The 24729-nt window shown below is 46.4% G+C and overlaps 1 protein-coding gene and 1 long non-coding RNA gene across 5 annotated transcripts; one reads left to right on the top strand and one right to left on the bottom strand.

Annotated features, from left to right (window-relative positions):
- Positions 1-1013: 1013 nt before the first annotated feature.
- On the bottom strand, positions 1014-11313 carry LOC134756545 (uncharacterized). The gene is made up of 3 exons (XR_010129291.1): positions 10935-11313; positions 9899-10098; positions 1014-8523 (listed from the first exon to the last, which is right to left on the bottom strand). It is a non-coding gene; the product is annotated as an uncharacterized lncRNA (long non-coding RNA).
- Positions 8473-24729, top strand: LOC109024908 (Fc receptor-like protein 6). 4 transcript variants are annotated; one of them, XM_063693748.1, is made up of 10 exons: positions 8473-8574; positions 14528-14548; positions 16073-16339; positions 16856-17140; positions 17297-17578; positions 17989-18114; positions 21383-21448; positions 22115-22186; positions 23322-23353; positions 23430-24152. In XM_063693748.1, the coding sequence occupies exons 1-10, from the start codon at positions 8559-8561 to the stop codon at positions 23553-23555; spliced, it is 1293 nt and encodes a 430-aa protein (XP_063549818.1). In that variant the 5' UTR covers positions 8473-8558; the 3' UTR covers positions 23556-24152. The 4 variants fall into 4 exon arrangements, with proteins under 4 accessions (XP_063549818.1, XP_055219317.2, XP_030859698.3 ...); XM_031003838.3 differs by lacking the exon at positions 8473-8574 and adding an exon at positions 10120-10406; XM_055363342.2 differs by lacking the exon at positions 21383-21448 and having other exon boundaries at positions 23430-24143.

Here is a 24729-nt window from a genome sequence, read left to right as displayed (position 1 = left end):
GGTCCTGGAAAAGTCAAGGCAGCTGAGTCTGGCAACTCAGGCATCTCCTGGTCAGCACTGTTCACCTGAAGACGTAGAAAATCACAGACCAGCAAGGGCACCAGGGAGTCGTCTCCTGTCCCTCACAGGGGACTGCAGAGCCCAAGATGGGACTGGGCAGAGGGGACAAGCCTGGGTCTCCACATTCTGTTCTGCAATCCTGTGGTCCCAGATCTGCCCTGGCACCGTGCTCAAATTCCTTCAGGGACAAAGGAAGGCTGGGAAGACATGGAGGGTTCCAGGCCCATGCAGGAGTCAGGCCACACTCTTGAGAGGACCCTCAACCCACCCCAACCCACCTCTGCTCCTTTAATAACCCGGAGGCCACAAAGGAAGTCAATGGGATCCCCAGGTGAGGCAAATCAGAAAGAAACCAGGACACTACAAATTAAAATAACAACAATAAGACATGATTTTATATACAGCAGGATTGGACACACATACACCACCCTCCTCCCACACACACACACACACATCCACACACACGGACACATTCACACACACCAAATCAAAAAATACTAAAGTTAGCAAGGCTAAGGGGAAACAGGAACTCCTAAACTGCTGAGGATATGTAAATCAGTATAGTAACCTTGGAGAGTGATACGTTGATTAGTTCACCCCAAAATCCAGCCACTTCACTATATATATACATATATATATGTATATATATATATTTGCAGACAAATTCTACATTTGAGTAAGTTAGCGACATGTATGAGGCTCCTCACTTATTCACTAACGCAATGCGTGTTGTATTGAGCACCTACTATATGCCAGGCACAATTCTAGGGTCTAAAAATTGAGTGTTAACAAAAAGCAAAATGTCTGCCTCCATGGAGTGTATATACAGCTTTGTTGAAATAGCCAAAAACTGAAAACAACCTGAAAATATATTGCTAGGAGAATGGACAAACACTCAACTAGAGATACCAGTATCAACACAGATGTATTTTGGAAACAGTGTTGGGTGGGTAGGAAAGAAACTTGCAGGTACAAAATACTATTTATATGAATAAAAACAAACAATACTATAAATTGTGTGTTGATACATACATATGTTACACAAATAAATGGTCTGGACACCTACCAAACTCAGAATCTTAGCTGCCTCCAAGAAAGGAGAGAAAAGACCAGGAAGGAGAACTTCAAGTTTAACTGAAATGTGCTTTATTTCCTAAAAGGAAAACATCTGAAGCAAATGTATATGTGAAAATGTTAGCCATGTATATTTAGGATGTTAAGCATATAGACGTTTGTTGCAGCACATTGGGTCCTTTTTCATTTTAGTTCAAGATAGGGAAGCTTTTGTTTTGTATTGCTTTAAAATTTTAGAAAAGAATTAGGGGAGAGGAGGATTAAGACCCCATCTCCCAGTGACTCAGGTGCCAGACACTGCTCTAAATGTGCCTCTGGGATCCTGACCACCAACCACTTGACCATTGGACACAACAACTGGGAGAGAGAAGAGCAGAGTCCCCCTCCTGCCGCTGCTGCCCTAGATCTCAGCAAACTGCTGGGTGCCTGCTCTGTCCCCCTCCCCACCACCAGCTAGGTCAGTGAGAGTGTGGAGCTCCGTAAATTTACCCACACTGCCGTGGGAGTGGAAATTTGCTCAACCACTTTGAAGAGCAATCTGGCACTATCTAGTAAAGTTGAAGAGACACATACTCTATTATTCAGAAATTCTGTTTTTAACATTTTACCCTAGAGAAACTCTCAAGCATGTGCCCAAGGAGACATGTGCAAATATTCTTTGCAGCGTTGTTTATAATGGCCAAAAATCGAAAATGGCACCATTATCCATCATTAGAAGAGTAGACAAAATCAGACTTGTATATTCAATGAAATACTATTCCACCGTGGAGATGATGAGAGCCACACATGTTAGTGTGAATCCATCTCACAAACAAGGCTGAGGAAAAGGGTGAGTTGCAGAGTTCTCCACAGTGAAATACCATTTACATAAAATTGTGACTATTCCAGACAGTACCATATATTGTTGATCAGTGCAGGTGTATGTCATGAAAGTATGAAAACACATTTGGGAGGGATGAATACCAGGTTCAGGGGTTACTTATGTGAAGGGAGAAAGAATAGAATTGGGGAGGAGTATATGTGGGACTTCAGCTGATACTGCGCTATTTTATTTCTTTAAGAAAAACAAAAACTTGAAGCAAATATGGCAACATTTTCAAATTAAAAACTGCTGGGTGATGAGTACCCGAATGTTTCATATGTTCTTTCATATGCCTTTTGCTTTTGAATATTTAATAATATTTATTTATTTATTATCTTATTTGTTGATTTATTTAGAAAGGGCAGGAAGAGAGGTAGTGGATAGGGGAAGAGCCTCTGAGACAAAGGGAAGAGTGGGCCAGGTGCAGTGAGTCACGCCTGTAATCCCAGCACTTTGGGGGGCCAAGGAAGGTGGATCACTTGAGGTCAGGAGTTCAAGACCAACTTGGCCAACATGGTGAAACCCTGTCTCTACAAAAAATACAAAAATTAGCTGGGCATGGTGGCAGGCGCCTGTAACCCCAACTACTCGGGAGGCTGAGGAAGGAGCTTGAACCCAGGAAGAGGAAGTTGCAGTGAGCCCAGATCGCGCCACTGCACTCCAGCCTGGGCAACATAGTGAGACTCCGTCTTAAAAAAAAGGGAGAGAGAGAGAGAGAATGAGAGAAGAGCACCTAAGAAGGGTGCTCCCTGTGTTGACAGAGCTGAAACATCAGCCAGAGCATAGTAAGAGGGGGCATAGCCTCAGGGCAGGCCAGAGAGACAGGGCTGGGCATGCAGGGCGCTATAAAAGAGGGGATGGTTTATTCTTAGTGGAATGGAGAGACATGGGGGTGGGGGTGGCTTTAGCCAGAGGAGTATTTACGTTGATCTGTTTACACTGATTGGGTTACTTGTGTCTGCTCTGTGCAAGACGGAAAAAAGGAGGGTAGGAGCAGAGGCCAGGAAAAGAGTTAACAGGCCTTTACAGTAATGTAGGCAAAGGACATTGGGGAACTCCATGGTAATGGAGGCAGAAAAGATGGAGAGAATAAGGTGAATTTGAGATATATTTTGAAGAGGAATCAGTAGAACTTGGGAATCGGTTAGGTGTGAAGTATGACTCTGAGGTTTGGATTTCAGTAACTGGTGGTGCTGTTTACTGGCTGAGAAGACTGGTGGGGATGAGAGCAGGAACCATGACCAGAATTGTTTGTGCATCTCTTCATTCGTTCCCAGCAAGGAGGAGAGGGACAGTTTTATTTTGGACATGTCAAGTTCGAGATGATTGTGACCCACCCAAGTGGAGGAGTAGAGCTGGGCAATTGCATATTCAGGTCCAAGATCCTCGGGAGAGGTTGAGCCAGATCAGGAGATATAAATTTGGGTGTCGCCAGCATATGATTTCAAGCCATGAGAATAGGGAGACAGTGTAAATAGCAAACTCTAAGCATCCCTGCATTTAGTGTCAGGAGAAAGAGGATGATCCAGCAAACAGACTAGGGAGTGGCCAGTGAGGCAGGAGAATCAGGAGAGGGGGACGTGATGCATGCCAAGACAGAAAAGCATTTCAGAGTGGAACGTGAAATGTCAACAGTTCAAATGCAGAGTGGCCAAGTCAGCAGAGGGCAGAGAATCCCCTGTTGGAGCCAGCAACACAGGAGCCTTTGTGTCTTTAGCAAAAGCAGTTCAGTGAAGTGGTGGGAGCTAAGGCCAGATCACCCACTATTAGGGAGTGAGTAGGGATTGCAGAAGAGGAAAGAGTGAGTATGGGTGAGTCTTCTGGCCCAAACGGAAGGGAGGAGAAAGATGGGGAGGAAGCTGAAAAAGATGAGTGAGGCAAAGGAGAGGTTTGGTTTGCTTTGTATGTTATTGTGCGTGTCCATATACAGATGAAAAAATCCAGTGGAGAGAGAAATTGATGGTGGGAAAGAATGGAGGGAATGAGTGCAGGAAGGAATACTTTGAGAAGAGGAATGAGTAGGGAATCCAAGCCATGCAGCCTCATTCAGCAAAGTCAGGATTCTAACTCAAGCCTGTCTGACTCACACACCATGCTCATTCCTAGGTGCCTCTTTCACTCACCCATGAGTGTCCAACTCCCAGGGTCCAGTGCACTAAATCCTTTACCACTATCTCCTCTAAAGACACAAGTTTTATAGTCTTCCCATTTCCATCTGGGTTCCGAATCTACCCAAGGAACTGGAGGAGAAAACAAGCAAACTGAAGAAAATTAAATCTGACCTATTTTATGCATTCTATATAAATGCATGAAATAGATTATGTTTGACAGTGGTAAACAGAGAACCAAAAAAAATCCAGTTTATCACTTTAATTATATATGCGTTTCTTCCTCAATCTCCAGCCAAGAATGAGCCTCCAGCCATTTTCAGTTCTTTCTGTGGAGCCATTCCCTAATTTCTAAAGCTGTTTTTGGTAACCACAGATTTCCACTCAAGGATGTTTTATCTGAAGCACACTGAAAATTTAACATGCTGCCTATGATGGCACATACGAGGAGGAGGAATGCAGTGGGTATGTATGAAATTAAAAGTAAGGAAATAGAGGGGAGTGTGGAGTTCTGATTCAAAGGAATAGCGTGGATTAAATTGATGTCCCTCTAAAGAAATTGACATTCTCCTACTGCCACGAAGGAAAGTAATAGGTGCTGAGTTATTTGGATACTGAGCTAATTCAGAGTCAACCAACCACCTTTAGTAAAGTAACCTTACCCTAAAATCTACTTATTCATGAATAAGAGAGGGTAAGAGGACCTGAAGGAGGGCAGGTGAGAAGGCAGTTAGCAGCCAACACACTGACTGTCACTGTACATGAGCAGGATCAGGGAGAAGGGGGCTTCTGCCTTATTGCAGTCTCCATCCCACACATATGTGTCGAACATCTGCTTCCAGGCACTGAGGGTACAGCAAAGAGCAAGACAGAAAAGGCCCTTGCACTCAGAAAGCTTGCAGTCTCTTGGTGAAATGCACACGAGAGGCAATTACAGTGCCAGGGGAAAGTGCTAAATCCTCAGACAGGGGATGTATATGCACCTAACTCAGCCTGGGTGGGGGACAGTGGTCAGGAAAATGTTTCTGCAGGAAGGGTTATATAAACTTTTAAATCTAAGACATGACCAAGATTTAGCCAGACTGGCAGTGAGGGCAGGCAGTCGGGAGATAATAAACAAGAAAAACATAAAGCACATATGTGTGCCCACAAATACACAATTTCTATTATCTTAAAGGGTCATGTGAATGGCAACATTGTTGCTGCTTTATATTGCACTTTGGGGAAAATCAGAGTCATGACAAGCCGTTTCTGACTCGCAATCAGGGTTAGTGGTGCTGTTGGATAATGTAGGAAACAGAAAAGGACCAGGTTGGGAGGTGGAGGCTGGGTTCAGCCTTGACAGGTTGAGTAAAAGGAGCTTCTGAGACCTCCACATGGAGCTCTCAGGTAAGCAGTCGGATACTTATATCTGAAACTCAGGCTTATGGCTTGGACTAGAAAGATACATTTGGGATCCATTGGATTAGAGGTAGCAATTTAAACCATGGCACAGATGAGCATCCTCCCAGTGAGAGAAACACTCTCACTAAAAGGGAAAGTGAAAAGAGAAAAGAGCATGGGGCCAGGGGATGAAGAACTTCTTCATAGCCACTAGAGGAGGGAGGCTGAGCCTGTAGAGGAACCCGGGAAGGTGTTACTGGGAGAGATGGTAGGAAAACCAGGAGAGAGCTGCTTCACAGTGGTTTAAAATGGAGGGAGTAACCCACAGTAATGACATTAGCATGCACCCAAAAAAAATGAGGACAAAACCTGTCCATTGGATAGACCAGAGATGTGAAGGAATCACATGTAAAGCCAAATTGGAATAGGTTGAAGACGAGTGAGGAGTAAGCTAACACACACCAGTGCTTGCCAAACCCTTTTGCTTTGTGGAACATATAGAAAATTATAGCTCAGTGGACATTGGCCAGTTGCACAAGGCTGCTCCCAGCTGGAAGTGTGGCCCCACACAGATGATCTGAGGGCCAAGGAAATCAATATTTTATAACACCTATAGCCATTTGAGATACACCAATGTGTCTCGGAATACCAACTGGTAAGATCTACCATAGACCGCTTTCTCAACTAGAGTGGCTGTGAATTGGGTCTCCCAGGGGGTGTGGAATCAAGGTGAGCTTGCTGGCTTGGTTTGGTTTGGTTAGAAGAGTTTTTAAGATCTTAGCATCTTTCAGAAGCATCTGTGGAAAAAATTCAGTTGAGATGGGGGGACTGAATTCATGAGAGAGAAAAGGGTAGTATAGCATTGGTGGTATAAGGCTCCTCAGAAGTCAGAAAAGAATCCAATTTCAGGTGGAGGGTCAAATGTACAAGATACCGTGTGTGCAAAAGTGTAATTCTCTCCACAATACTAGAAATTGGATGTCATTATTACTGTGTTACAAATTTAAAACCTGAAGCTTAGTGAGATTAAGTCACTGCCCCAGGTTCCTTGCCTAGTAAGCTGCATAGCCAGGACTATAACCTATATCTTTCTGACTCCAAAATGCCTAACAATTATACTTAGGTGCTAGGCCTGGAGACGGAAAGATGATGCCTTTGAAGAGGTCATATGCTAAAAGTGTAGAGAGACACTAAAATAAATATAACACAGTGTGATAAATAGAATAATGGAGACATGGGGGAAAATGCTTTAGGAACCACAAAGACTATACCCCAGTATATGCCCATCAATTCCTGAACTCATGGAGGCAGGGGTGGACTGGACATACAGCAAGGGCTAAAAAGAAATACAAATACCTGGATGGATGGATGGATGGATGGATGGATGGATGGATGGGTGGGTAGACAGAGAATAAGAGTTCAGTATGAATAAAGATTCCCTCCTTAGGGCAAGTGTGGTTCATGTGGCCACAAGAGGTCGCTCAGATCTGACACAAATGAAGCTTTTTTCCATTGGTGCTGCCATGCTCTCTCCAGAAGCTTTCCGGAAGGAAGGGGTTAGAATGGAGAGAGGGAATGAAGGTGGTGACCAGATGCTCCATAGCGTTTTCTGCCCTCTGTAGGCCGGACCCAGAGCTTCATGCCCAGGCTGGCTCCATTTTCACCCTACTCCTGGTCATTTCCACTCCTGTCCTAAGTTCTAGGCTTTTGATATGTTTCTCCAATGTGTTCTGTCTTTCAGATGTAACTCAGAAATGGTCTTAGGTTTCTCATTAGGCCTGTAGTTCCAGCTGTGGATGAGACTCCAACTCCAACAGGCTTTCCGGCTGAGTGCCTTTGTACAAATTACTTCATCTTTCTGGGACTCACCAAAAACACCAAGGTTGGGAGGAAGGGTCTGGTCTTTACGTCTTCCTGACCCACACTTCTTACAATAGCTCACCTTCACCGAACACTTCCTACTTGCTAGGCATTGGTCTAAGCCTGCAATATCCAAGAAGGCAGACACTTGTCACATGTAGCTGCTTAAATTTTTTAAATTTCAACTAAAGTAAAAACAATTAAAACTTCAGTTTCTCTGTCTCATGAGTCAATTTCAAGTGCTTAATAGCTCTCTGTGGCCTCTGAACTGGATAGCCCAGAAAACATTTCATCATCATTGAAAGTTCTATTAGATCTTGCTGTCTGAGCTCATCTTATGTTTTTAATCTTGTTTAACCTTCATAGCAACCCTATGATGCAGGTATAATTATGTATCCACTTTAGAGATAAGGACCCTGAGACACAGACTGGTTAAAAAACTTACCCAAGGTCTCTCACCAGATTCGTATCCAGAGTGAGGATTCAAGCTCAGATATTTGGCTCTAGGGCCTACCATGCAGAGCTGTCCCCTACCCCAAGCTCTCCTGCTCTCCCCTCTCGCCTCCGGAACTGGAACGACTTATCCTATTCCCCAAAGGCCATTGTCCCTGACTACTGCCGCCCTGACAACTGACTCTGAGTGATGAGAGCACCTGGGCCTGGAGCCTCTTCTGGATGAGGACCCACACTCTATTTTCATCCCACCTCCTTTTAGCCCCTGAATTCCCTTAGAGTATTAGTGTTAGTATCATGGGTTTTAATATCTCCACTAACCCATCCCATTCTCAGTTCAAGGTCAGCCTGAGTCCTGGAAGATTCCAAACCTGGGCAGCAGCCCTGTTGCTGTTCCCTGAGGGTCACCTTCATCCCCAAGGGAACAACATGCAGCCAGCTCAGCTCAGGCTCAGCTCACCAACACCTTTGAAGGTGCAACAGCATCTCACTCTGCAGGGGAAGTGCGAAAAGTCAGATGCAGTTCACACTCTCATGCCGCTAGAACCCGGTAGAAGTTGCCAGGGCAGAGGCTTCATCCGTTCTGTGTGCAAACCACAAATGTTTGCAAGCTAGACCACTTGCGGTTATCCCCTCTGTCTCCTGCCCCAGCTGCTGCCCTGCAGGGACTCCACACACCCACAGGACCTGCAGCTGAACGAAGTTGAAGACAACTCAGGAGATCTGTTGGAAAGAGAACGATAGAGGAAAATATATGAATGTTGCCATCTTTAGGTGAGTGGACAAGATTTCTACTTCCTACTTTACTTCCTCACTACTTTTCCCTCTTTCCTAAACAACTGAGTCACCGAAAAAAATGCCTGGCAGTGTCAAATTAGTTTCCCACTTCCACTGAGTCAGAAAATCTAGGGCAAGAAAACTTAGAAAATTCTCTCTGTCCATTCCTGGCCTCAGCAATAAGCACATCAAATTCCATCAGACTATGTAGAACTTCTCACTTAAAGATTTCCAGGAAGAACTTTACTGTCAGAAAATGCTTAGCCAGGCATGGTGGCGCATGCCTATAACCCCAGCTACATGGGAGGCTGAGGCAGGAAAATCACTTGAACCTGAGAGGCGGAGGTTGCAGTGAGCCAAGATTACACTCCAGCCTGGGCAACACTGCAAGACTCCTTCTCAATAAAAGAAAGAAAAAAAGAAAAAAGAAAATGAAAATGCTTCCTAGTATTTTGCCTGACTCTGTTTCACCGTGAACTCTCATGTTCTGTCCACAGAGGAGATGGGAATGTGTGACCTCTTTTTCTGTTGAGGGAACATTGAATAATTTCCAGTTTTTATCTATTACAAATGATGCTGCTATGAGCACTCTTGTATATGTTTTTTCAGGCTTATATGTATACATTTCTGTTTGACATTTACCCAGGAGTGAAAATGCTGAGCCATCAGGGATCCCTGTGTTTAGTTTTAGTAGATTCTGCCAAGCCATTTTCTAGTGACTGTACCAATTTATATTCCCACTAGTGGTGTACAAGAGTTCTAGTTTCTTCACAACCTCACCAATACTCAGTAGAGGATTGCATGGGGAGGGTCACGGGCTCCCCCAGACCCAGCTCAGTCTCAGCTGATATCACTCCCTTATTCTTATGGAAGGTGTAGTGGTACCTTATTAGGGTTTAAATTTGCATTTCCACGGTGATTTATGATGTCTAGCTCCTTTTGCTATGTTGATTTGACACGTGGATATCTGCTTCTGTGAAGTACCTATCCAATTATTTTTGCCCATTTTTCTAGTATGTTGTCTGTCTTTTTCTTACTGACTTGCAGAAATTCTTATATTTCTTATGTGGGCCCTTTGTCAGCTACATGTATTTAAACTATCTCATCACACCACAGCTCACCTATTCCCTCTCTTAATGGTGTCTTTTAAGGAATAGTTCTCAAAATCATACTGACAGTCTTAAAAGCCTCAGATGCCAAAGCTCCATCTGTGTTCTACTCCAGACTCATCGATGTCTGATTCCCTCCTGAACTGAAGATCCTGTGAAGCATCCTCAGGGCTCCACTTCTCCATCGCATTGCAGCATCCACACACATTTACCTCTGGAGACAGGAGCTCCTTGGAAGCTGGGAGGTCACTCGGTGGTCAAGGGGTAGATGATCTTAGTTTTACAGTGCTGCGCTGTCTCCCAGGCTGAATGACGCTGAAGCCAAGCAAATTCGGGCAGTCTCTGGACCTTTCTAATGGAGGTGTCCCATAACCATGTTCCATCCTAGTTCCCTGGCATAGGCTTGTTGAAGCTGCAGAAAATGTCAGGGATTTATTAGTGATTTACCGACTCCTTCATACTTAGTGTTCAGGAAAATTTATTCATGTAATACTTCTTCAACCAAAGAGGAAATACCAATTAGAGCTTTGTAAGTTTCTTTTCCACTTCCTATTTTGGCTATCAAGCTATAGCACCACCCAGCTCAGGCCACCCACCCACCTTCGGTCCTGAGGCCTGGTTGCTCTCTGCCGGCTTCGCCCTGACCTGTTTCTGACCTGTGTTCCCTCCGCTGTGCCAGAACAGGCCCCATGCTGCTCTGGACGGCTGTGCTGCTCTTTGGTAAGTCAACGAGCATGGGCATCCCCTCTTGGAGCACTAAGGACCATAAGCCATCCCTGAGACACCAAGTTCCTCATCTTACCTTTCCCAATTCCAGTGGGTTTGTGGCTGGAGCTCAAGACAGGTGTGTGCACCTGGGCATGCTTGGGAGAGATGGGCACTGGGGTAGGAGAAACTCCTCAGTGTTTCCTACCCCATAGTCCTGGGTCCTTGGCAGTGCAGCCGTTTGATATGTCAGAGATAAATTAGGGAGGCAGAAAATCACATTACAAAGTCCCCTAACTTCCCAATGACATTTCTACCTTGTGACATCAGGTTAAAATACTAATCAGAGCTGTCTCAAAAGGAAATTGAGGTTGCAGGAGGGAAGGAGGCTGCTGGGGGCAACAGGGAAGGAGTCAGGGAAATGAGGGGAAACAGTCCCAGGCATTTTGCTCAGCAATGGGAGGTGGAATTTTACAGGGTGACATATTTTTATGGAGCCTCAGCGTTTTCTTAGAACCAGGTAACAATGGCCAGACCTCTCACCTGGTTGAAAGGCCTGTGCTCTGAGTAACCAAAGCCCTTTTCAAATTGACTGTCTCTCTTCCGCCTACATCTTCTCTCTGTTGGGAGCTGTTTCAGATCCATGGGGCTGGTTTGAAGAATCAACTCCATTATCTGATCCATGTCTCTCTCTCTTCTCTCCATTTCTTCTCATGCAGGCTACTTGTAACTGAGAGAGCTGGTCTAAGGGTAGAGGATTGCACGCGGAGGGTCACTGGGCTCCCCCAGACCCAGCTCAGTCTCAGCCAGTGTCACCCCCCTTATACCTAAAAGAAATAATTTGGCATATATTTTGTTTCACTTTACAGTTTCCAAGTGGACCTACTTTTTGTTTAATTCTTGGTCCCAATAGCTTGTTTGCTATTTGTATTCATTGAACTAGAAAAGCAAAACTGTTCCTAAATATAACCTCTTCCTGGACAGAGTTTGTGAGAATTTGACCCTGTGAGGAAAATGCCTCTTCCACTCAGTGTTCCTTCTCCAGCATTCCAGTGGGTTTGTGGCTGGAGCTCAAGACAGGTGTGTGCACCTGGGCATGCTTGGGAGAGCATGCCTGGGGATACACTCCAGGCAAAAGACTCCCAGGGGCAAATGGCACTACCGGCACTACCTTGTAAAAGGAACAGCCCTTGGACTTGTCTAGATACAGTCTGAGAGTGTTCCAGCTTGGAACCCAGGACGAGGATGACAGACAGCAAATGAGGAGAGGAAGGGAATCAGTGACCGGCTGACTGGTGCACAGTGTAATGGAGAATCCAGCACCAGCAAATTTGGTCCCACTTGATGCTCAGGGACCCTGGGAAAACAGCCTAAAACACAGGCACTGGGGCTGGGTGTGTAGGAACATTTATCTTACCATAAGTGTAGAGCTGCTATTTCCTCTCTCAAGAGCAGGGTGTGGTCATAATAAATTGGTGGCTATTACTATTATTGGCTGTCAGGGCTCCAGGAGGAAAGGAATCCTGACATTGAGCATGCTGGGACCTGGCTGAATGTGAAATATGTATTTAAAGTTTGGGAAATTAGGCTTAATTTTCTTCTGAGCTGAACATTAGCCAACTTCCCTCCTACCACTGGAGGCTGCTCCCCGCATACTCACACAGCGTCCATAGGAGGTGTCATGGGGTCCCATACAGCCCTCCCAGCAATGTGACTGCTGCAGTTTGGCACTGCAGCCTGTTCCACAGTGCTAGAGCTCAGTGGTGAGAGAGTTCTTCATGTTGAGCCGAAATCTGCCTCCATGATCCCTCTAGTTTCCATTTTTGTCCTATAAAGTAACTCAGAACAAGTCTTCCCCTTCTTTTAAGCTTAGCCCACCAAGTATTTTGTGTCTTTCCTCTGTTGCATCTTTCCCAGATAAATATCTCCCGATCCCTCAGAAACTTTAAGAGGAAATTATCCTGCTCCTAGAGTTGGCAGGGGCTCCTGCCTTCATTTTTCGGAACTCTATTATGCAACTTGGTTTGACCGTAGCTCTTGGCCACTTCATGATACTGTCACCTCATCTTCAGCCTATAGCAAATGGAGGTCCCTGGGCCCTCACTGCAGGAACTGCTGTAAGCAAGTGTCACCCACTGTGAATGTTCCCAGTCGGCTGCTGTTTTGATTGCAGAAACCAATTTTGTAATCCCACCTCCAAGATCTTGCAGTACCACGGGGAGCAAGTCATTGGGATTTGGGGACAGGAGCTCATTTTAAGTGCATCTATGCTTCCTGAGTGCCTTCTCTCTTGTTTTTGGCTTCAGTAGTCTCAACCCTGTTTGTTTAGCACTTTGTAGCTGCACAATTGTTTTCCAGTGAGGTGGGGAAGGGAAGGAAGACATAACTACAGAGTAAGGTCTCTGTCACTCTGAGGTCAGGCCTTCTTTCTGCTTTCAGTTAATGTAGTAACCACTTTCCCAGGCAGTGGGTCAACATAACCTTCACAACTACACTGTAAGAAAAAAAGGACTATTATCATTTCTATTATGTGATATGACAGAATGAGATATTGAAGGCTCTTGGAAATTAGACAACTTGTTCAAGGTCATACAGAAAGAGGCAAATTCATGACTCAAGTCCAGGTCATCTGATTCCAAATCCTGCATGCTTTCCACTACACCGAGCTCATAGATGGGGGTTAGGGGTGGAGATGGAGGGATGATAAAGAAGAGACTCATTGTTCTGCACACTCTTGAGAGCATATGACTGAGTTGACCCTGAGCTGAATAGAGAATTGAGCTGAAAGATTCCACCTGTGTCCAAAGTAGTGTAGAAAGCAAAGATGATACCATGTGACAGAGCCAAACATCTGCTCTTAGAGGGTTTTCACCCACCCTTCCCAAGGCCATTCTTGCATTTCTTTTGGTGTTATGAAAAATACCTAGGACATGCCAGCAATGCAGGACACAAGTAAATGTATGAGGATTGGCTGGACTGACTGCACTCAGCCCTACATTCATTCATTGTTTCACACCTTGCCCCAAAGTCCAGAAGATTCTTCACTGCTTCATATCCAGCTATGACCTTCAATTTCGGGTCTTCCATTGTTTGGGCTATTCAAACCTATCTAACCATATCTGTCATCATTTTGTGAGTTGGCCCCTCTTCCCAGGTCACCTGTTCTCACACATTCACTCATTTAAAAACATGAATGCAGCACATCCAAGATGCAAGCATGATGTGGGATGCAGCCGGTTTGTTTGTAGTTCTCTCATTCATCCGTGCTGCCTGATAATGTCTCACATCCTTTAATGATTACTCTCTCAGGGGACTTGGCCTCCTCAGTCTGGTCACTTCCATACCCTTTTTGCCAGAGCTCTGTGGAGAGATGGGACCACAAGAATCAGGTCCTGCCCTTGCTATATGGGTTCTCCTGTAGATGTTGGAGGTAGGACCCTCAGGCACATTCGTACAAGAATCTAGTCCTATGTTTTCTACTTTTTGCTTCCCACCTCATACAATGGGATGCAAAGGAAAACATTCATGCATTTATTCAGCAGATGCTTACTGAACACAGACTATGTTCCAGGCACAGGTCCTGGGCATAGAAAATATAGCAATGAGTAAAATAAGCAGAGTCCCTGCTACTATGGAGCTTATATTCTAACCAGAGAGACAGGTGATAACATGTAGGCAATTTAATGAATAAGATAAATTCAAATAGTGATAAGTGTTTTGAAGATAATACAATGGTGCATTGTTTTAGTGATTGGGGAAAATTCTTTTGATTGGAGTCCCAGGGAAGACCTGTTTGAGAAGGCAACATTTGAACTGTGATAGGGCAAAGAGTTCTAGGGAGTAGATCCAGCACAAACATTGAGTAGTCAAGTGGCCGGGTGGTTGGGTGGTTGGGTGGTTGGAGGGTTGGATGGTTGGATGGTTGGGTGGTTGGATGGCTGATGGCTGGGTTGTTTGGTGGTTGAGTGGTTATGTGGTTGGATGGTTGGATGGTTGTGTGGATGGGTGGCTAGGAGGTTTGGTGGCCAGGTGGTTGGTTGAATGGGTGTAAGTCCCCATTGCTGAAGTGACAGGCCTCCTTGTCAGAAAGCTCTTTTTGCTACTTAACCTAATTGTGTTACTTTGTTCTCTTGCAGTTCCCTGTGTTGGGAAAACTGGTGAGTTGTGTCCATGTCTCTTCTAATTCAAAGTATGTCTATGGGCCAAAACTTACTGGATGGGAATAGGACAGTGCCATGGGGTCCCCCAGAAATATCTGCAGAGCAGCACCAGACTAGGCCCCTTCCTCAGGAGTCTTGGCCAGTTCCTAGGAAAAGGAGGAACTTGGAACTCCACTAGTCTAAGGCCAAGGGTAGTCCTAGGGTGACACAAGCCTCAGCAGTGGGACTCTAGGCCTCTATCCTATACCCTTAAAAGTGTCTGTGACCTCTGTCTTCTCTTCATGTGGTTCTGGAGCTCTTATATTCTCAACTCAACAAGACTGGGACTCCCTTCCTTCCTTTTATGTTCAGAGAAGCAGGCACCTTTTTCTGCTGATCAGTCTTCCTTCCTTCCTCAGATCCCCTTCCCTCCAGCCCATTCTGTGACACTGACCTCCATGGAGTTTTCTGTCAAACAGGAAAAAATTCTGATCTATGAAATCTTGACCTCCAAGGACATATTATGTGATTCCAGGGGGAGATAATTCAAACCAATACTTAGTGCTGTTAGAAAAAGCAGTAGTAGAAGCAAGGCTTGCTGTTCAGTAATGCGGTGAGCATCATTACTTCCAGGGTGAGGAGAGTGGGTCCTAAGGATCCAGAAGATCCAGGCAAGAGCAGGATGTGCTGGGGCTCCCTAACTGTTACTCCTCATTAGTCTCAGTCCATCAGGCCTGCTCAGAAGGCTGTCTGGGAATGGGGGTGTCTGGCTTATCAAAGAGATGATACAGACTGGGGACAGGCTCAGCCTGCCCTGCAGGTGATGGTGGATCCCTGGGAGCTCTTCTCCTGCTCACATCAGTGCACAGAATACATTTTAGGAATAGAGACAGAGAGAACAGATCCCTTCCATAAGAGTGGTGGAAGATGAAACGCCCTGCTGAGGGTAGAGATGGAGGCTGGGCCTGAGGAAGCCCAGTGAGGAAGACAGGAGGGAGAGAACTCAGGCTGTGGCACCTCCAACATGCCCCACCAGCTGCTTTCTGGTGGACACAGATGCTGCTATTATCAGAAGTGAAGGCTGCAGAAAGTGTCACATTAGGTAGCCACAGGAGGAGAAGCCAATCTAGGCTGGAGGGAATTGAGTCAGGAGGAATGAGGCAAGACAATGAACAGAATGAATGCAATTAAGCCAAGCTTGGCAAGGCAGACAGGAAAGTGCAATATAAAAGAAGACAAGGAGGGTGGGTGGGAGGAAAGCCAGAGAGAAGACACAGGGAGAGGAAAGAAGGGGAGGGGAAGGGAAAAGAATAAAGAGAAAGAGGGAAGAGGAAGGAGAGAAGAAGGAAAGGAAGGAGGAGTAAAGGAAGTCCAGGTCCTGCCCTTCTCTGGTCGGCATGAAGGACTGGAGACAGTGACACCGTACCAGTGCCATCCAAGTGCCTCCATCCCCAGCAGGAGGCCTTAGGCTGTGGGACAGAGGGAGAGAAGTGACTGATGGGACCTGCAGCTCCAGGGCTGCCCTGTTCCTCTGTCTCGCAGTCTGGCTGTACCTCCAAGCCTGGCCAAACCCTGTGTTTGAAGGAGATGCCCTGACTCTGCGATGTCAGGGATGGAAGAATACACCACTGTCTCAGGTGAAGTTCTACAGAGATGGAAAATTCCTTCATTTCTCTAAGGAAAACCAGACTCTGTCCATGGGAGCAGCAACAGTGCAGAGCCGTGGCCAGTACAGCTGCTCTGGGCAGGTGATGTATATTCCACAGACATTCACACAAACTTCAGAGACAGCTATGGTTCAAGTCCAAGGTGAGTCACCAGCTTGGGAGTTTGTGGGGCAGGAGGTGCTGCTCAAGGGTCCCGTCTCCAGAGGTCAGTAGCTCTCTGGGCTGGACCCCTGTCTCTGGCTGCCCCTCATGCTGGGCCAATGTGTGGGGCCCCGAGGTTTCCCAAGATGTTGTCTCAATACCCCCCTCTCCCCACCATGGGGGACACATGTAGCCAGGGGAAGGAGGGGGGAGATTCTTGGGAAGGGGGCACTGGGAAGACCCTGGACCAGTCCAGGCTCACCCTTCCCCTCTATGGACTAGAGGACTTCGAAGGCCCCCTCTGCCTCTGACTTCCAAGATTCCAGAAGGGCCTGGCTGTGTGGGAGTCATTTCAGAGTTTGTGGGTGAGGGTAAGAGGACAGGTCCTGGGGATGAAACTGCCTCCCATCGGGGTTCCCGGGCTGCAGCCTGAGAGGAGTAGAAGCTCAGGCCTCAGCCTCCTGGGGCTTCATCATCCAGGACTCCCCTCCTGAGTCCTGGGCCTGCATCTCCTCAGAGCTGTTCCCACCTCCTGTGCTGAGTGCCATCCCCTCTCCTGAGCCCCGAGAGGGTAGCCTGGTGACCCTGAGATGTCAGACAAAGCTGCACCCCCAGAGGTCAGCCTTGAGGCTCCTTTTCTCCTTCCACAAGGACGGCCACACCTTGCAGGACAGGGGCCCTCACCCAGAATTCTGCATCCCGGGAGCCAAGGAGGGAGACTCTGGGCTTTACTGGTGTGAGGTGGCCCCCGAGGGTGGCCAGGTCCAGAAGCAGAGCCCCCAGCTGGAGGTCAGAGTGCAGGGTAAGTGCGCGAGAGAGTGGAGATGCCCCCAGGGCCCTGGACATCAGGCATTGGGATCCCCTGGGGCTAAAGGAGTTGGGGGAAGGGTCCCCAGGAGAGGAGGGAGCCAGGGTCCTGGGTGGTCAGGCTGAGCCTCCCGCCCCATGTGTGTCCCAGCTCCTGTGTCCCGTCCTGTGCTCACTCTGCACCACGGGCCTGCTGACCCTGCTGTGGGGGACATGGTGCAGCTCCTCTGTGAGGCACAGAGGGGCTCCCCTCCGATCCTGTATTACTTCTACCTTGATGAGAAGATTGTGGAGAACCACTCAGCTCCCTGTGGTGGAACCACCTCCCTCCTCTTCCCAGTGAAGTCAGAACAGGATGCTGGGAACTACTCCTGCGAGGCTGAGAACAGTGTCTCCAGAGAGAGGAGTGAGCCCAAGAAGCTGTCTCTGAAGGGTGTGTTTTGTTCTCCAACAGAGCTTTGAGCCCCAGCAAGCTGGCAGGGGTCAGATCTCACCCTCTGTGTACCTCCCATCATGCCTGGCACAGTGCTGGACCCATGGCAGCCACTGCATGACTGAGCATGGACCCTAATTAGTCCATCTGTCCACTGAGCCTGGCAGAGAAATATTGAAGTCCATGGAGACTGGGGAGCCTCATGGGGGGAGCAGTCACGTGGTCACTCGTGGTGTCACCATCATCCTTGCTGCCATCCCCTGAGCCATCCTTCATGCCCATCTATGAGGCTCCCCCAGGCCAGATGGTTCCCCTAATATCAGTCATTCTGCCTGTTCTGTGCCAGGCTAGAATGCATTTCCGAATTTTATCTTCAGTGCTCATGGCCACCTTCTTCTCCCTGCTCCCAGGTTCTCAAGTCTTGTCCACTCCCGCCAGCAGCAACTGGCTGGTTCCTTGGCTGCCTGCGAGCCTGCTTGGCCTGATGGTTATTGCTGCTGCACTTCTGGTTTATTTGAGATCCTGGAGAAAAGCTGGTCAGTAACTCTTCTTGGCTTTCTTAGCTGCTGAATCCCTGTGCCAGGCCCTGCCCAGCTTTTGGAAAGCCAGAGTCTGACAGGACCAGCCACTCTCTTCTGGGTGTGGAGTGGCAGGGGGGGCTTCTCTTCCTGTGTCACACAAAGGGGCACATGGAAGGACAGTTAATACTTCTGAAACATATACACACATGCACTTGCTCACATGCTCACAGTCATCCAGAGATGCACACAAACACACAACTGCACACTCAGGCATGACTAGAACATAAACCAAGGAATTATTACAAGCCAAACGTGAGGTATGTCAGTATCCTTTACATTTGGAAGACAATCTGTGGCTAGGAATATGACAAAAAAAAAAGGCCTCCACCTCTCTCTCTCATTGAGCTCAGCAGAGCTCTGATCTGCTTAGCAGAGGAGAAAGAAGACAGAACTACAGTGTGTATGCACAGGCTCACTCACACACATTCATCTTGTACAGTACTGTAGCAGAGTGTGCAAAGGATATTAACTATCAGAAAGGAAATATGATAGACAAGACTGAGCAATGGCCTGTTCCCAACACTACCATTAGTTCCATAGCCTTGAGCCAGTTCACTGTAAGACTCACTAAATCAGCTTCCTTTCCGGGGATGTTGTAAGGGTTTAAGTTAATGAGATAACATTTATCTAATACCTCATGTATTAGACTGGCACATAGTGGGTGCTCAGTAAATTCTCATTCTAATCTGAGAAGATCACCCCAGCAGGTTCCCAGGGTGCCCTTTCTCCTCTGTGCATTTTCTAATGCTTCTAATCAAAATCACTGAAAATAAAAAGGTTGGTTAAAATTCTGACGTAGAGGAAAACAATCACATAAACGACATTTCAAGTTATCTATTTATTTTGATATTCCAGACTTTCTTCTTCTTCCTGTCACAGTCGTGATAATTAAGAATGAATGTTGGCTCTCAAAGCAATTAGTCTGGGGGGCCACGCATTTATTCCAACTCTAACCTTTGCTCGCCTCAGGCCACACACATATAAGGAATGGCTACCAGTGCCAAAGCTATGAGTCCTAGTGCTTCAGATCCACCTACAGAGGTTCAAATCAACCCCACTTCCTCCTCTGCAGGGGCAATGTTTTTATTTTCTGCTTGTGTAGGACAAATGTGATTGTTCTCATAGACCTCCAAAGCTAGATGTACTTATTTAAGTTTGCAGCTCCCTCTGTTGAGAAATTTGGGATGAGTTTTCTAGGAGCTGGACCAGCCTGATAATTAAGGAAGACCACCCAGTCATATGTTCAAAGCATTCCTTCCTGCATCCACCAGGGTACCTGAAAAGGTCTCTTCCCACCCCTAGTCCCAACACCCTGCCTCACCAGGTGCCTAGTTAAAGCTTGGACCAGACTTCAACTTCCTCTCCCCTTTTGAATTTGTAGTCTTTGTCCATACAACTTCCTATCCCCACCCTTCTCACTAGTCTTGAGTCTGGATTCAATACAGGCTAGACTTGCTTTAAGGTATTCTTTCATAGTGGGGGAAAGGAGAGGATGCCCAGAGCTATTCGGGAGGCAGCTGGAGTAGGGAACCACAAACCAAAGATCTGTGAGTTATGCTGTCATTGTGTCTAATAATGCCTCCTCCAAAGGGCCCAGCCTGGCCTCGGTAATACAGGTGTTTCTGTTTCTGTCCACTCACCTCTGAGTCAAAGCATTAAATGCAGAGTAATGGCAGAGTAATGTAGCACAACTGCCTCCCTCGCCAGCCCCAGACGAGATGGTGAAAGAGTGGTCACTAGTGAAAGATCCTCAAGAACAAGATACCTTTCACAGGGAACAAAAGAGCATCCTCTTGATGTAGAGATTATAGACCATCACCACCACACCCACTGCCAACCTTGGAGCAGGTGGGCTTCATTTTACTAAGGAACCTGTCTCTCATGCAAACAGGACTGCTGGTGGTGATCTTAATATCTCAGAATCTCAGGCGCACAAAATATTCTTTAGAATATTGCTCAGAAAGTCACTTTCAGGACCAATTCCATAGCTATGCAGGAAAAACAGCCAGATCAATAGCCTTATTCTCCACACCCAGCTCTGGGAGACTCACAACCATTTCCAAATAGCATAGCTGTTCTTCAGCAAACGGAAATATGCCACCACCAAAGACAGTCTACAGATGTAATGTCCAAAGTCAATTTTTAGAACATTTGACCAATGATGGTGCTACTGGAACAAGGATATGGTCATGCAAGGGGTCCACTTCAAAGTAGCACTCACCTGCATGTACAGGTTCTGCTGTGCTTGTTTAAAAGTGTTCCTTTTACTACCAGTTGTCACACATCCCATAAAACAAAGTTCTGTCAAACTCATGGAACTCTTCATTGAATGGAGACTCAGAAATTGAGGCTCATTTCTCAGCCCTGACGAATGAGCATTGGAGAATGCTTAATCACTGGGGATCTGTCTAAGTCTCCATAAATCCCCTCTTGATTTTACAGAAGGAGCCATTTCCACATATCCTACCCAGTGATTCTGATGCTTTCTAGCTGTTAGAGTAATGAGTATTTCTTGGGCACCAGGCATGAACCAAGTGTTCTAAAATCTACATGTGACCCAATTCCTATCCCAAGAGTTACCTTTAAAGTTCTGGAAGCACCTGCTGTTCCAGAGGCAGCATGCTAGTGGAGAAAAGGCATGCAAACCTGGATTAAGATTCTGTCTCCACTACTTACTGTGACCTTATAGAAGTCGCCTCTCCCAGCTCCAGTCACCTCATCTGTGAAATGGAGATAAAAGTATCAACCTTTGCAAGATGGTTGTGAAAAACATTAGACACCAAAGAATTAGGAAGAGAGGTGTTTTTGAAATCCAACTATGTGCTGGTCACTGGTTAGGTGCTTTACTAGGAAGATCATATTTTATTTGGATTGCCTGGCCCAGTGTCTGGCATATAGTGTATGGTCAAAGTTATTAGCTTTTCTTCCTTCTGAAAAGCAGCTTAACTGGTAAGCCTAGGCCCTCTCCATGCAAAAATGTGATCCATTCTTACTGACCTTACTTCCTCCTAGTTTGTGATTCCTATGGAGCCATCTAGGGTATTTTTCAAAGGAAACATCCCATAAAAATCAACCATGTCCAGACCTGTGAATTAGCCCTCCTAACCAAACCAGCCTCAAACCTCCAGCGGCCTCCTTGTCATTCTTGCTCACAGCTTTCCTGTCCCCTGTCCCACCTTCCCTCTAAGGGACACCCAGTGAATCATGCCCTTGTATCTCCTAGGGCCCCTTCCATCCCAGATACCACCCACAGCTCCAGGTGGAGAGCAGTGCCCACTATATGCCGACGGTAAGGATTTCCAGCAGGACAGTGGTGTGCCCATGTGGGCCAAAAAGAGCTTCTTAAGGGAAGTAAGAAGGGAGCTCCCCTGAGCCATGTATCTCAGGAATTGGAGTCATCTGGGGAAGGAAAGCAAACAGCTTCTAGAAAGGGCATGAAGAGGGAGTGCTGTGGAGCTGGTGGTGGGAGAAGGGGGTGGGAAGGGAGCCAGGGCTGCAGGAGATGGGGCAGGGAAGGTTTGGACCAAGGGCTGGCAAACTTTTGGCCCATGAGCCAAACCCAGCACACTGCCTGTTTTTGTAGATAAAGTTTTACTGTAACACAGACATGCTCATTTGTTTATTTTGTTTGAGAGTTTTCATATTACAGAGTTGAATAGTTGTGACAGAGATTATACAGCTCGCAAAGCCAAAAATATGTACACCTTTTTTACAGAAAAATTCTGTCAACCTCTGGTTTAAACAGTGTCAGGGCTAGGGAAGCTGCAAAAAAAAATGCTAAGGGGGCCTGACTCCTCTTGCCATGATGGCTATCCCCACACTAGTGACCAACCCTCATTGCCACTTATCACCATAACAGAGCCCCTGATGGGCTTCTCTCCATGTCTTCAGGACACTTATGACATGAGGTGGGAGAGTCAGGTGGATCCTATTTAAGCCTCATTCCTTCTTCCAGTGCATCACCAGAAAGGGAAAGATGAAGGTGTTGTCTACTCTGTGGTGCATAGAACCTCAAAGAGGAGTGAAGGTGAGTGATCTCAGGCCAAACTTGGTACCTTTGCAAACAGAAGTTTTGGACCTACAATGAGAGTATCACTACCACTGTCATTACCACTTTTATCATTACTGTGACCACCATCACTGTCACCAAGACCATCATATTTATCTCCATTATTGTCACCACCATCTCCTCCTTCACTACCACCTTCACCTTCACACCATCATCAATGCTACCATGACCACCACCACCTATCTCCTCCACTACCACACTCACCACAAACACCACTATGACCACTATATTCACCATTCTCAACATCATCTCCTCCACACTGTTACCATGGTAAGTGCAGGGAGTTTTTTGCCCTTTCCTGAACAATGTGAAGGACAAAGAAAAGAGAGAAAAAATGATGTAATCTTCCTTTGCTCCAGAGTCTAAGTCTAAACAGGACAGTCTCCACTATAAGATGGAGTCAAGAAGACCATGAGCTCCAGCCACAGCTATCAGAGTCAGTTGGCAGAGATGGGGGAAAGGCTGGTCCTTTAACAGAGAAACAGGCCATGTGGTATCATGAGAAGAATGTGGGTTTCTGAGTCTCAGAACTGAGTTTGAAACCTGACTCTATGTACTCATTCACTGTGGACTTGGCAAGTCAAATGTCCTCTCTGGGCCTAATCTATAAAGGGGAGACAATGCCTGCTTTGCAGAGCTACTATAAGTTGTTAGGAATGGAACCTAGGTTCTAGAAACAAACCTTAAAAATTGTCTACATGTAATAGATGTTCAAAACAGGGAGTTTTGTTGTTGCTGTCGTTTTAATGTCTTATCTGCTCTGCTAATTCAATTCCTAATCTGCAAAAATGGGTTTGAATTGGCATAGGGTTTCTGCTTCTTCCCATAAATGGCAGTAGGGGAAATGAACAGTCAAGGAGTCTCTTAATTGAAGGGCAGTTCCCCCAGGACCTGAGGTCACACAGCTGGTGTGTAGTCCAGCTGGAACTAGAACCCAGGTCTCCCAATTCCAGATTGAGGAGGAGTGAAAGGAATCTCCCCTGGCTGGCTTCCCTGGCTTTCCAGAGGAAGATAGCAAGCCAGGAGGGATGGGAAGGAGATATACTTGCTGTGGAGCACAGAGACCTGACCTGAGCTCATTCTTTCCCCACAGCCAGGTCTGCTGAGTTCACCGTGGGGAGAAAGGTGAGTTTGGATCCCTGCTCCTTTCTCACCCTCTGTCTTACATTTGCTTCCTCATCCTGAGCCAACTCTTCCACAGGACAGTTCTATCATCTGTGCAGAGGTGAGATGCCTGCAGCCCAGTGAGGTTTCATCCAAGGAGGTGAATATGAGAAGCAGGACTCTCCAAGAACCCCTTGGCGACTGTGAGGAGGTTCTCTGCTAGTGATGGTGTTCTCCTATCAACACACGCCCACCCCCAGTCTCCAGTGCTCCTCAGGAAGACAGTGGGCTCCTCAACTCTTTCTGTGGGTCCTTCAGTTCCCAAGCCCAGCATCACAGAGCCCCCTGAGCCCTTGTCCTGGTCAGGAGCACCTGAACCCTGGGTTCTCTTCTTAGCAGAAGACCAACCAATGGAATGGGAAGGGAGATGCTCCCACCAACACACACACTTAGGTTCAATCAGTGACACTGGACACATAAGCCACAGATGTTTTCTTTCCATACAAGCATGTTAGTTCCCCCCAATATATATATATATATATGAAATAGTCACGTGCCGCATAACAACATTTCAGTCAGTGATAGACTGCATACACAACAGTGGTCCCATAAGACTGTAATGGAGTTTAAAAATTCCTACTGCCTAGTGATATCATAGTTGCCTGAACATCATAACACGACACATTTCTCACGCGTTTGTGGTCATGCTGGTACAAACAAGCTACAGCGCTGCTAGTCATATACAAATATAGCACATACAATTATGTACAGTACACTATACTTGATAATGATAATAAACAACTATGTTACTGGTTTATGTCTTTACTATAACTTTTTCTTTTTGAGACGGAGTTTTGCTCTGTCGCCCAGTCTGGAGTGCAATGGCACAATCTCGGCTCACTGTAACCTCTGCCTCCCGAGTTCAAGCGATTCTCTTGCTTCAGTGTCCTGAGTAGCTGGGACTACAGGCGTGCACCACCACGCCCGGCTAATTTTTGTATTTATTAGTAGAGATGGGGTTTCACCATGTTGGCCAGACTGGTCTCGAACTCCTGACCTCAAGTGATCCACCCGCCTCGGCCTCCCAAAGTGGTGGGATTACAGGTGTGAGCCACCGCACCCAGCCCTGTATTTACTGTAACTTTTTATTGTTATTTTGGAATATATTCCTTCTACTTATTTTTTTTAAGTTAACTATAAAACAGCCTCAAGCAGGTCCTTCAGGAAGTATCCAGAAGGAGCCCTTGTTATGATAGGAGATGACAGCTCCATGTGTGTTATTGCCTCTGAAGACTTTCCAGTGGGACAAGATGAGGTGGTGGAAGACAGTGATATTGATGATCCTGACCCTGTGTAGACCTAGGCTAATGTGTGTGTTTATTTATGTCTTAGTTTTT

This window comes from Gorilla gorilla, chromosome 1 (assembly GCF_029281585.2).
Source record: "Gorilla gorilla gorilla isolate KB3781 chromosome 1, NHGRI_mGorGor1-v2.1_pri, whole genome shotgun sequence".
Classification (NCBI taxonomy): domain Eukaryota; kingdom Metazoa; phylum Chordata; class Mammalia; order Primates; family Hominidae; genus Gorilla; species Gorilla gorilla.
The sequence above is the reverse complement of the archived record's forward strand: the minus strand, read 5'-3'. Positions and strand labels throughout refer to the sequence as shown.